At 48.4% G+C, this 13,582-nt stretch overlaps 1 protein-coding gene across 1 annotated transcript in view; it reads right to left on the reverse strand.

Moving 5' to 3' along the window:
• LOC122099561 (solute carrier family 23 member 1-like) overlaps nt 1-13,582 on the reverse strand; it is a 30,859-nt gene that overhangs the window by 482 nt on the left and 16,795 nt on the right. Inside the window, exons 3-10 of the mRNA XM_042670125.1 lie at nt 11,757-11,916; nt 8,673-8,854; nt 7,246-7,366; nt 5,884-6,040; nt 4,925-5,178; nt 1,756-1,920; nt 1,426-1,534; nt 1,226-1,325 (exon numbers count right to left, since the gene is read on the reverse strand). Of these exons, the coding sequence (XP_042526059.1) occupies nt 1,226-1,325; nt 1,426-1,534; nt 1,756-1,920; nt 4,925-5,178; nt 5,884-6,040; nt 7,246-7,366; nt 8,673-8,854; nt 11,757-11,864 (1,196 nt within the window). The 5' untranslated portion in view covers nt 11,865-11,916. The remainder of the gene's footprint in view (nt 1-1,225; nt 1,326-1,425; nt 1,535-1,755; nt 1,921-4,924; nt 5,179-5,883; nt 6,041-7,245; nt 7,367-8,672; nt 8,855-11,756; nt 11,917-13,582) is intronic.

The following is a 13,582-nucleotide window of genomic DNA, read 5'->3' on the forward strand; positions in this document are numbered from 1 at the left end:
GGCATTCTTATAGTGTCCAACCTTGGGGCATAAAGAAGGAATCTAGCGCTGTCCTCAGCTGGAGGGAAGGGGGCCTGTGGAGTTTAGATAGAAGTCACGTCTGCTGAGGAGCAGCCGTGGGGAAAGCAGATGTGAGTGGGAAAGGCCTCAGGAAGGCTGGGGAAGGAGGCTGAAGAGGGGAGGATGCAGAAGAGAGAAGAGCTGGGCTCCAGAAGCCACTCATGGAGCCTGGCACACATGCCAGCATTCTATTTGGCTGGTTTCTGCTTCTTTACCCTATTGGCCTGTGCATTTCTTGAAGGCAAAGATGAGTCTTACTTTCCTATGCACATAGCAGATGCTCTGGATTCTAACCAATGTGAATGAATGAATGAATATGTTTGTTTTCTGTTGCCAACTAGTTTGTAGGCCCTAAGGGAGCCTAGTGTGGCTTTTGTGTTTTGTTTTCTTTTGCTTCTGGTGTATCTCCCAATTTTGGACCCTGCTATGGACTGAACTGTATCTTCTCAAAATTCTTATTGGAGGAGCTAAAGATATGTCTGTAGTCGGGTGCTTCTAATTCTAGCTACTTAGGAGACTGAGATCTGAGGATCACGGTTCAAAGCCAGCCGGGGCAGGAAAGTCCGTGAGACTCTGATCTCCAAATGACTAACAGAAAACCAGAAGTGGCACTGTGGCTCAAGTGGTAGAGCACTAGCCTTGAGCTGAAGAGCTGAGGAATGGCGCCCAGGCCTAGAGTTCAAGCCCCACAACCAACAACAACAAAAAAGGTATGTCTGTACTTGTCTTTAGAGCAAAGATAGAAACAACCTTTAAAGAGATTAGCCCAAAGGCCTTTAGGGTGGGCCTTGACTCAGTCTTCCTGGTGTCTTCGTAAGAGAGAAATTTTCGAATATGTGGGGAGACACACAGAATGCAGGTGCACAGAGGAAAAGCCAGATGAGAATGCAGGAAGAAAGCAGCCATCTCAAGCTAAGGAGAGAGACACCAGGAGGAACCAAACCTGTCAACTCCTTGATCTCAGATTTCCAGCCTCCACAAGGGTACAGGAGAGAATACATTTCTGGCCTTTAAGTCATCCAGTATGAGATGTTTTGTTATAGCAGCCTTCGATGACGAATACAGACCTTACCTTATCCCCTCAGGAAGGGGACCCAGGACTTCAGGCTCTCCCTGTAGCCCAAACCCTGATCATCTACCCACTCCACCAGCTCACAGGCACTCCCTACCTGGAATGGTGTTGTCCAGGAGAAAGCCCAGAAAGCCTCCAACAAACATGCCTGTAGTCAGGAGCACTTGGATAACCTGGTCCAGTTGAAGAATCCCTACAGAGAGAGAGAGAGAGGAGTGGACAGGTTGGGGATCACAGACCCCCTCCATTCCCACCCAGGGGAGGATGACTGTCTGGCAGCAGAGAGCACTCACCTGTTTGCAGCTTCTCAGCATTTTTGTTCACCCAGTTTGGAATGGCGAGCCCGCAGTATATGGAGAAGCCAAAGACGAAGAGGTTCCTAGATGAGTTCATGTCCACGTACTGCGGGAGAAAAACCCCAGAGGCTGGCATGGGCCATCAGCGGCTTACCATCCATGGGTACCACAGCCGTTTCCCCCATGTTTGGATGCCTTGTTTCTTCCTTGCATTTGGGGGCCCCTGCTGCTCTCATCCCTCACCCCACTCCATTCTGTGTACCCCCACCCCCATGGGGTCCTTTCGGGGTTGGGGGTGCTTTTCTAGGGATGCCTTGCCATTCTCACCTGCAGGTTGGAGATGCCCACAGCACTGATGACCCCGAACATGACGAGAAACATGCCTCCGATCACCGGGGGTGGGATGGTGGCAAACGCTGCCCCGATCTTCCCAAATACACCCATGAGGAGCAGCACACAGCCCGCAGCGACAATCACCATTCTGCTCCCCACCTGCAGCACCCAGGACAGGAGCACCGGGGGTCAGACATCCCCCAGGACCTGCTGCTCTGGTCACTGGGTGTGGCCTCTGAGTAGCAAGAATTTACTGCTTATTCCATTTTTCTGTGGACCTAAGATTTCTCTAAAAAATTTAAGTCTTAAAGATAAAAGAGGGCTGGGAAGGTGGCTCAGTGGTAGAATGCTTGCCTTGCATGCATGAGCCCCTGGGTTCAATTCTTCAGCACCACATAAGAAAAAAGAAAAAAGCTGGAAGTGGCGCTGTGGCTCAAGTGGTAGAGCGCTAGCCTTGGGCTGAAGAGCTGAGGGACAGTGCCCCGGCCCAGAGTTCAGGCCCCACGACTGGGCCCTCCCCCCAAAAAAAGATAAGAGTTCTGATTTTGAGGCATTCTGTATCATTCTCAAAAGTTAGGGCTGTCCTATAAATGTTCTTAATCTCATCACGACACTTCTGTGGGTGAATGTAGATAGCTCTTGAATCTGTTATGCATCCCTGTATGTCCACATGTATTGCCTGAAAAGATGCAATGATGTAGTTCTAGTTTTTCAAGATATAAAGCTTGAGGATGCCTGGCACCAGTGGCTTATGCCTGTAATCCTACCTGATCTGAGGATCACAGTTCAGAGCCAGCTCAGGCAGGAAAGTCTGTGAGGCTCTTATCTCCAACCACCAAAAAACTAGAAATGAAGCTGTGGCTCAAGTGGTAGAGCTCTAGCCTTCAGAAAAAAGCTCAGGGTCAGTGCCCAGACCCTAAGTTTAAGCCCCAGGACCAACACACACACACACACACACACACACACACACACACACACACACACACACATGCAACATGGTCATGATGCTGTATTTAATGTTTTGGGGTTTTTATTACCATAATGAAAATCTTTTAGAGATACTCCAATGTCTATTGAAGTCTTTTTATGCATCAATGAAGTAGCAGATTATGCATTTGCTTGTTTTGTCTCTTTCCAATCTCCTATCTTGTTTATCTGCTTTTATTAGACATTCTCACTGCATCAGAATGAATGCTGCTTTGCTTCTAATCTTGACAATTAATTATGGGAACAGAGACATGACTTCAAGAGATCAGATTGGTTTGCCAGGCTCAACCAAAGCCCTTTGGATTTGCTGATGGTCTGACAAGTATGGCAGTCATCCCCTAATCCTATTTCCACACATGCTCTTCATACAACCCTAGAGCTTTCTTTTTTTGGGGAGGGGGAGAAGGGGACGTTCCTCAGGATTGACATCTGGTACCCACCCACACTTGGGGAGAACCATGAAGACGATGTCATTGCCAAAGCTGAAATGCAAAGCAATACTGAAATAGGCCACAAGGGGGACTGTAAGGCCAGAAAAAGCAAGTGTTTTTCGTCTCTGGTGGTTCCTTCCACGTTAATCTAACCTCCTCATTTGAATTGTAGTTTATTCTCTGTGTGCCATTATTGCCCACTCTTTCCCTCTCCTCTAAAGGGCCCACAAAAAAAATTTTGTTTTCTATTCTGCATGAGATTTGTTCCCTTTAGTGGAAAAAGCAGTCTTTGCTGCCTCATGCTTAGATAGCTATTCTTCTGTGTGGGTCAGAGGCCCTCCAGGGGGAAAATGCTCACTTCACCTGCACTAAAAGACTCTTAAACTTTGCATCTCCAGTGCTATGGTCCACAGCACTTGCTGTAGGCTTGGGTGCTGGATCATGGATGTTAGCTTGGGCTGTGGTAGAGGTCACGGGCAGGGAGGTAGACAGATCAATTCTGCAAAGGTGCACTACCCCCAGGCTGCCCCTCAGAATCCTGGAGGGGAGGGAGCCTTAGGCAACACAGGTGCAGGGGAGGGGAATCTGTATTTTTCCAAAGCTCACAGGACTTGTGCTGTGAACCACAAGAAAGATTGAGAAAGCAGCATAATAACACTACTTTTCCTAAGTCATTTTGGAAAGCACCAGTCTAAAGAATTGTGGCTGACTTTATGGAATTTCACTGTAGAAAATGAGAGTTCATAAAGAGATTGTAAACAGAGTACAATCTAATCATAAGTGGGTTCTAGAAAGGTCCTCAGGAGTCATGTGGCATACAGATTAGAGATGGCTGAGATCCTGGGAAGAGAGAATGTGAGCCACTAATGCAGTTGCTGGCCCTGGGAAAGTTGAGATGAGGACAAAATGGAAGCCTGGGGTGAACCTTGGGACAGCAGGACGGTGTGGGGGAAGGGCTGCTTTCAGTAAGAGCAGGACTGCAGAAGTCAGGGTGGACATGTGTGAGCTTCAGAGACCACTGAGCATGCGCAGGTCCGAGGGACCTCAGGTAGGATTATCCAGGGCACAGTGAAATATTCAAGGTTGGGCAGAAAGTAACAGACTTTTTTTGTACATGCCAGTACTAGGGCTTGAACTCAGGATCTCATACTCTCTTTTATGCTGGTGCTCTTACCACTGGAGCCACAGCTCCACTTCCAGCTTTTTGGTGGTTAACTGGAGATAAGAGCCTCATAGACTTTTCTACCCCAGCTATCTTTGAACCATGCTCCTTAGATCTCAGGATCCTGAATAGCTAGGATTACAGGTGTGAGCCACCAGGGCCCAGCTAATAAAGAACTTCTTTAGTGTTCAGAAAGCCACCAGGGCCTGTCAATGAAAGGTAAAGTGTCTGCCATTTGGAATTGCCACAATCAGAGGTCAAGCGCAGAAACCACAGCCTCTGCAAAGCACCTCCAGATTTGCAAGGGCATTGCCATGCGTGGCAGAAGAGACTCCACAGATAATTGAGTTAAAAGGCCCGACTGTGGCCCACACACTCTCAGAGTCTCCAGAGAGGAACCCAGCTCTGTCAACACCTCCATTTTAGCCTCATGAAACCCAGACCGAATTTCAGATCAATGTGGGTTGTTGGAAGCCATCACTCTCTGATGACTGGCTCTAGCAAAAACAGAGAAGTAACTTCTAGAGTGGCAGATTCAGGATCCTAGCCCATCCCCAGACGCCACCTGCAGCAGCAGCCTTACCCTGGTGATGCCCAGCGCCCCGACGTTCTCGCTGTAGGACGTGGTGCCATTCCCTGTCCCCCAGGCTCCTGCCAGCAGGCAGCCGAGACCCTCGATGCCAATGCCACGGTTAATGGCATGCTTCGGAGGGGGCGGGGCTCCTACCAGCCGGGCACAGGCATAATAATCACCCACAGACTCCACCATGGAGGATATCACCCCAGCAATGATCCCGAAGACCCCCGCCAGGCTGATGGTGGGGAGACCCCACTGCCCTGAAGTGAAGCACAGGGGGAAAGGATAGTCAGAAGAAGATCCTAAGACCAAAGGCATTTCTTTCCAGGGGTCTCTGCGAGGTTTAAGGATGTGGACAGTTGCTCACAACGGCCTAAAGGCCTTGTCCTGCTAAGGTGCTCTGGCCAGAACTTGTGTGCAGAAAACTGAAAATGGGACCTCTCCCTAGGGGAAGCTGAGGCCCTTCTGGAAGGCCTGGGGCAGTCTCTGAGGCCTAGTCAGCCCTCCTCCAGCCCTGTTGGTGTTTATACCATGAGCCATAGGATAAAGAGACCAGAAGTGAACTAAGGGGAGCCTTGTCTCCACAGAAATATTTCATTCATCCTCAGGCCTTCTTTCGGTTAGACACACTGATTCCATGAGGAGATCGAAGGTCTGTCTGGACATCAGAGTCAGTCTCTCTCTCTCTCCTCTCTCCCTCACTTCCTCTCCTCCCTCCCTCCACCTGTCCCTCCTCCCTGCCTCCTTCTCCCCCACAAGTTTCTGGGTCCCAGACAAGACAAAGGAACACTAGGAATGCAGCCCAGCTCTGAGGAAGGGCTGAGAACGCCTCTTCAGAGTCAGACATTGTCTCCCTGGGCCTGCCCTTCCTTGCCAATCCATCTTCAGCTCTCTTCAACTCTCCAGCCAGTGGAGAGTTGAAGAAATGTATCCCAAATGAGAAAAAGCATCCATCTTCCCCTTACCTGGGTAAGGGAAGCGGAACCACGGGGCCTGGCTCAGGACGCTGCCCTTGGTGTCGGTGCGCGCCTGATACCCGTAGGCCGTGGGGACGGAGGGGAAGGTGTTGGTGACAGTGAGTGTGAAGCAGATGAGCCAGGAGATGCAGAGAGCTAGCAGCACCTGCCGGAGGGGAAGGGGGTCACTCTTCATGCTCCCTACCCCCAACAGCTCCTTTGAGATGAGGCCCTTGCTGGGTTCTGGCCCCTGCTGGTGAAAGCAGGGACCCGCTGTGCATGGCCTACATTATCATGCTCAAGGCACTGGCTGGAAACAGAAACAGAAGATAAACTATGGGCAGAGTTCCAAGCCACTGGGAAAGAGATGCCCAGCTCATCCTGTACAACAAGCCTGGGACAGCAAGGTTACCACGTAGCTCTCTTCTCTGTTTGCTGACCGGGCGACCTGGAGCAACCACTCGGAGCATCCATTTCCCCATCACTACCCTAGCATTGTAAGCATCGCTCTGCAGAACCTAAAACAGTTTCTTGCAGTGAGGTCCTCACATGCATAGATTCTAAGTCTTTGGGGGTGGGACCCCAGAATTCTTCTCAATAGTTTTTATGCACTCTGAATTTTGTTGGTGGTGGTGGTGTTCATGGGGCTTGAACTCTGGGCCTGGGCGCTGTCCCTGAGCCCTTCAGCCCAAGGCGAGCGCTCTACCACTTGAGCCACAGCGACCTTTCCGGTTTTCTGGTGATTAATTGGAGATAAGAGTCTCACGGTCTTTGCTGCCTGGGCTGGCTTTGAACTGCGATCCTCAGATCTCAGCTTCCTGAGTAGCGAGGATTACAGGGCTCACTGGTGCCTGGTGCACTCTGAATGTTAGTCACTGGCCTGTGGAGTTGCTGAGGGCTCAATAAGATCATTATGATAGAGGGGCTCTTTTGTTTGTTTTGTGTTTTACGATGAGAAATAGAGGACTGTTAAACCTGAAGACTTACCTATGTGATAGATAGCGACACCCATGGAACAGAGTAGAGTTCAACAGAGGCCTCTCCAAAAAGAGGGGCACTTGGGGACTGCCCAAAAGCCGCTGAGGAAGACTGTGATCTAAGTAGCTGAGCCATCAGCTTGTCCTTAGAGGGGAACCCTCCTCACTCTTGCAGCCCCCTGTTCTGAGGGCAGACAGCAGGGGAAAGGAGAAGCGTGTCCCACACTGGTCCTCAGGGGTCATACCTGAGGGGTCATACCCACACAGCTCAGGCCCCCTCCGGTCTCTGGGAAGAGGCCATTGTAGATTGGGGAGCTTTGGATATGGGAAGATGCCCTGTACTCCCTAAGCGAGTCAACAACTAGGAATTGGAAGATGGGGGGGTGCTTCTTACAGGGAACACCTGAAACAGGTAGAACTTAGAAGTGTGACACCTCTTCTCTCCTCCATAGACAGGCACAGGTATGGCAACGTTTTTCAGGTACTGAGAAAACAGCACAATGAGGAAGATGGTTCTGGAACAGAAACAAGCAAACATACCGGTCATGATGGGCTGGGCACGTTGGGGAGGGGGCTCATCAGGCCATGGGGAGGGGCCAGGGAGCCGAGCTATTACACATCCCTGGGACCTGTGGCACAGGGAGAGGGCCCTGCCATCTCTGAGAAGAGACTGTGCCAGCTCTGTAGGGAGCTGTTGGTGACTGAGGACAATTAAGGGGGGTGGGGTGTAACTCTTCTGAGTGGTTGGGCAGTCAGATAGAGCAGCAGGTAGAGCCAATGAGACCTAAGTCATAGACTATCTTATTATTTCTTTTCAGAATGTCTGATAGTCCTCATACCTCTCCAGCCACAAAGGATAGAGTGGGTAAGAATGCCTCCCTAAGTCCCTTAAAGTTTGAGGCTTCATTTTCCAAGGTGCTTCCCCAGCCCTATAAGCTGGGCTGCCATCATTTTCCTCCTCCACACACACACACACAGCACCCCATCGCTGTCTCCCGGGATCACAGGCTCTTAGACCCCAGTTCCATCTCACAACTATAATGTGTTTGAAAGTTAGGGCTATTCTTCCTCAATGAAATCATAGTTGGGGGCTGGGAAGGCGGCTCAGTGGTAGAGCGCTTGCCTTGCATGCCTGAGGCCCTGGGTTCGATTCCTCAGCACCACATAAGCAAAAAGAAAAAAGCCGGAAGTGGCACTGTGGCTCAGGTGGTAGAACACTAGCCTTGAGCTGAAGAACTGAGGGATAGTGCCCAGGCCCAGAGTTCAGGCCCCACGACCGGACCCAAAAAAACAAAAAAACAACAACAAAAAAGAAATCATAGTTGGGAGCTGGCACCAGTGGCTCATACCTGTAATCCTAGCTACTCAGTTGGCTGAGATTTGGGGGTAGAGGTTCAAAGCCATTAGGCAAAATAAAAAGTCTCTGAGACTCTTATCTCCAGTTAACCAGCAAAAGCTAGAAGTGGAGGTGTGAATCAAGTAAAAATAAGGGATAGTGCTCAGACCTTGAGTTCAAGGCAAGTACCAATACACACACACACACACACACACACACACACACACACACACACATTTTTGTAAACCCTACGTATATTTATACACTGCTTGTGATTAATTCATTACATGTGAGTATTAGTAAGATTAAAAATTAACAGTAATTATGAATTATAAGAAGCAACATTGATTTTTTTAAGTATATTGATCACAACAGAGTATTTGTCTATCACAACAGTCTTCCAATAACCTGGAATCATTCCTAGGAGACCATCACCCAGCAGAGAGGACTTGGAGGACAGACAGTCCTCCCCAGAGAGCACTTACAAGGAGGAAATCCCCCAGTGGATCCCGGCGTCGTTGCCTGCAGAATCAAAGAGAGGCAGGGCCACGAGGGAGATGGTGGGGGCAATGGTCAAGGGGCCAATGAAACGCATCAGGAAGCCAATGAGGCCTGAGAAGCCGACCAGCATCTGCACACAGGAAGCAACCATGATGGCACCCTGCAACTGAAGGGAAAGAGCAGGACTCAGCGCAGGCCACGCCCACCGCCCGGCCACGCCCCGGCCACGCCCCCGGCCGCGCCCACAACATCCCCTGTAAATGATGCAGTCCAAACATGGGACCCACAGGAATGAAAGGAAAGGGAGCCTGGCTCCCCCCTCCGCCCCTCCTATCTGTATGCCCCACTGGCAGTTGGACATTTCGACTTCACAGTCAACTTTTCAGGAGATCGCCTTCAAAACGACTTTGGGATCAGTCATGACGCCAACGTCTCGTAACACCTCCTGCTGCTATTTTCCCCCTGCCCTCCTACGTCCTCTGGCAGGGGGAAGCGAACTGGTTCTGGAAAGGACCAGTTCGTGAGCACTTCGGGTGGGTGGCCAGACGGCGGCTGCTGAAACTCTTCCAGACAAGCTGTGAACAAACCAGCACCGCTGTGTTCCCATGTGGCTACGATGAGAGACACTGGGGTTTGAATCTTGGATCATTGTGGCGTGTCCGGGTATGTTCTTCTTCTTCGGGGCTTTTTAAACAATTACCATTTAAAATGTTTTTTTTTTAAAAAAAAAAAAAACACCATTTAAGCATGGATACTACTCAAAAACAGATAATGACGACAGACAGACAGACAGACAGACAGACAGGCAGGCAGACAGACAGACAGATAGATAGATAGATAGATTGTTGCTGGAGTTCTGTTTGTTTTATTCTTAAATTTCCTTCTTCTCCTTCCTTGTATCTTCTTGTTGTAATCCCTGTTGCTTCTTAATTTAAATCTGTGGATCTAATGATCCCTTTCAAATGGATAATCTCTTGCTTCTGCTGATTTTCCCTTATAATATATTATCTCTTGGTGTGAAATGAAACTTATTGTGAGTTCGTCTTCAAGGAGATTGCTTATTTCAGTGGGAGTTTTAGATTCCTCAGGAAATGGAAGTACCAGACAGTGTGGTCTTCCATTTTCTTCTGCTGAGAAGCGTGAGTATGCTGCAGGACCAGTTTGTAACTTCTGAGCTGGAGACATTTTCCACACACCACAGAGCTGCAGAGTGGGAGAGGTTTTTCCCTCATGCAAATCTCTGTTCTAACACTTCCCACAGACCCCTGAGCAGAATGAAAGGGCTTCCTTGCCAATTCGCCGGGCTGAGGGGGTAGATGATTATAGACTGCCAGTCACTGAAGGGATGCCCTTTCAGGATCCCAGCTAGCGGATTGTAAAACTCGGATCCTTTATCTGGATCTGATTCCTCAGCCTCATCAAAATAATTTCCACACGTGCTTCTAGAAAGCACCATTTTGCCATAGTTTCAAGCTCAGGTATCTACTTGAGTCTAGAGTTTGTCCATTATTTTTATATTGGGCTCTGTACAGTTCCCAACTACTATGGCATTGGAAGGTGAGTTTAATGTATTGAGAACTGAACTCAGTTCCCTCTTTATTTCCCCCTCCCCCCCCCAACCACTAAGTCTTCAAAAACACAATCATTGTTCACTTTTCCCTCTCTCCTGGGTTCCTGAATCCAGGGAGTCATTACCCTCCTGTGGGTGCCATGTTCACATTGCTTCCATCTCAGACGAGTACCAGGGTGTGCAAGTGGCCTGTGGTCATGAGTCATTTCCAGACTTAAGATGTGCATGGACATGGGGAGTCTACTCTTTTTTCACGGCCTCAGTGAATAAAACCATTCCATCAGTTCATAAAATGCTGAGACTGCAAGGAACTCTCTCATTCACAGCACTGGTAGAAAATATTTGACCAACAGAGGGAGCTAAAATGCCACAGTTAGAACTGGGTGCATAATTGCGGTGCATTATGTTGGACTCTTGGAAGTAATGGTGGGGGAGGGCGGGGAATGGAGATGACCGACAGCCTTACACCCAGGCAGGAGGAAGTGGGCCTGTATTCTAGGCAAACTTGTTTCTATTAAAAAAACAAAAAGCAAAACAGAGAGGGCTGGGAATCTGGCTTAATGGGAGAGTGCTTGCCTAGCATGCATGAAGCCCTGGGTTCCATCCCTCAGTACCACATACACAGAAAAAGCTGGAAGTGGTGCTGTGGCTCCAGTGGTAGAGTGCTAGCCTTGAACAAAAGAGACTTAAGGATAGTGCCCAGGCCCTGAGTTCAAGCCCCAGGACTGGCAAAAAACAAAAGAACCACAACAAAAAACACCAGAGCAAATACTTTTGATTTTGTAAGTCACATGTGCTTCCTGCCACATACTTTTCTTTTAAATGTTAAAAGAAAAAACTATTTTAAAAATCACTATTGGTTGAATAGAAGGCTGAGAACAGGCCCTGGGTAGGATTTGGTCCTGGAATCATTGTTTGCCGACTCCTGCTTTAGGGGACTCTACACCCTCCCTAAACACAAAAATAAAGAGCAAACATACAGAAAATACAGGTGGCTCCTCACTTGCACTCTTCCTCTGTGGATAATGCAAGAACATTTCCAAGAATACCCATCCTCACTCTCCCATGGCTTCCAGCACAGTGGCCCCAACCCCTTTCTCTCCCATCACCCTGTTTCATGTTCTTCAATGCACTGGGCCTCCCTGAAATGTCTCTCTTGCATTTTCTTATAAGTTCTCTCCCTCCTCCTCCTCCTCCTCTTCCTCCTCCTCCTCCTCTTCTCCTTCCTCCTCTTCTCCTTCTCTTCCCCTCCTCTTCCTCCTCCTCCTTTTTCTCCTTTCCTCTCCCTCCATCTCTCACATCCTGCACCCTCAACCGCAGGCACTAGAATGCTAGCCCCCTAAGGAGCACTAATAAGAGTTAGTTCACTAGCGAGAGCGCTAAGGGTCTGCATCTGTCTTACCTCCATCAACGTTCTTCTTGGCAGGGAGTTGACCAAGTGAATCAACTCTGGCACCTCTGTCGTGACCCGCCCCCACCCGCTTCCGGCTCCCATTACCTCTCGGACTCTCTTTTGCCATTCTTCTGTGAATTCAGGAGAGCTGGTGTTGGCCAGACTGGCATTGAGTGTCCACTCTGGGCATTTCCAGGCTGGGAGAGAGAGCATGGCCAGAGAGGGCGCCACAAAAGCAAATGTCCCACCCTGGAGAATGGGCAGCCTGGAGGAAGGAAGGGAGGGAGGGAGGATGAGAGGGCGTGGCCACTCTTGCGATCCTCCTCTACTGGTCCTGTGGGGCCTTTGCAGCACAAGTCCTTACTCAGTCTAGAAGCAACAAAGGCTCCAAGACAGACTCTGCAATTTGGGGCAGGTAGCAGCAGAGGGCAGAGGGGAAGATACCCAATCTCAGTCCTGGGGACGCAAAGTCGGGAGGAGGAAGTCAGGTACTGGGATACAATGTGGAACCATCAAAACTCAGTGGATACCTTAGTGGGTACCATCTCAACTCCAGCCCCAGAGACTCCTCCCCAAAGCCCAGATTTCAGCCCCACCCCCTACACACACACACACACACACACACACACACACACACACAGCTCCATATTTCCTAAAATATGAGATTGCCTAAAATCTGGATTGCCAGCAGCTCCCTTTGTGTTCCAGAAACCATGGACAACCCCGGACCTCTGCTTCCATGGCTCCTTCTTATCACACAGAACATGTGAGGGCCATTTTTAGATGTGTTCTCTACACCCCCCCCCCCCCAGCAGTCTGCTATACTGAGCAAGATGTGCAGAATCTATCTACTTTAAGCACTAATGGTGGTGTTTAAGGGTTAACAACTGATGCAGGGCTCTTGGTGCAGAATCCCAGCATGTAGTCACTGGATGGGTTGCTTTCATTGGTGCTACTAATCATTTTGAAAATGTATCTTTCTAGGAAGGAATTGAAAATCATCATGCTGAATAAGCCAAGCCCCCAAAAGTCAAATAGCATGGGCTTTTTTTTGTTGTTGTTCATTTGTAGAACTGAGAATTAGAATGATGATGATAATGATATGAAGATAGCATAATGAAACCTACTGAAAAAAACACAGGAGGGAAGAGAGGAATGTGACTATAACAGAGGAGTGTATACAACATACAATATACTGTATGCATGTATGGAATGATCACATTATAACTCTGTATTTTTAATGTATACCAATCCAAAAATCAAATTTAATTTAAAAAATCAGCTAAACTGTTTTATCTCTCATATGCAGAAGCTAGAGCTAAAACACACAGGCACATGATCAATTGTATAGGATTGTATGCATTCACACACAGTGAGACCAAAGGAGGATACTCTTAGGAGAGGACCATAAAAGGACAATTTCTATGTGCACCTGATCATATAAAATAATGCTCATTGAAATGAACTCCAGGAAATGGAAACAAGAAGTCTTTTTTCTTTGTTGTTGTTGCTTTCTTTTTGTCTTGTTTGTGCATTTATCTGTCTTTGAGAGAGTAAGGATGGGCACAGAAATGGAGGGACAGCAAATGCAACAGTGGTGTTCACTAGACACTATGTTGAAAATGAATTCTACAACTTGTAGGTGGGGATGGGAGGAACAAACAGAGAGATCAAGGGAAGGAGTGACCTTGACCTTCCCTGACTTATGACACTGTAACCCCTTTGCATATGACTTTTATCATAATAAAAAATAATACTTTAATAATCAGCTAAAACTTGAAGAAGAAGCTTATCTTTCTAGCATTACTGTGAAGTCGGTTTCCAGTCTCTCTCCTTCATTCTTTATTTGGTTTTTGTTTTGTTGTATGTGATATGGACAAAGGGCTCTAGTGATGTCTCATCACTTCTGTGTTAACATGAGCTATTTACTG

This window comes from Dipodomys spectabilis, unplaced genomic scaffold (genome assembly GCF_019054845.1).
Source record: "Dipodomys spectabilis isolate Male_0828 unplaced genomic scaffold, ASM1905484v1 ptg000519l, whole genome shotgun sequence".
Taxonomy (NCBI): domain Eukaryota; kingdom Metazoa; phylum Chordata; class Mammalia; order Rodentia; family Heteromyidae; genus Dipodomys; species Dipodomys spectabilis.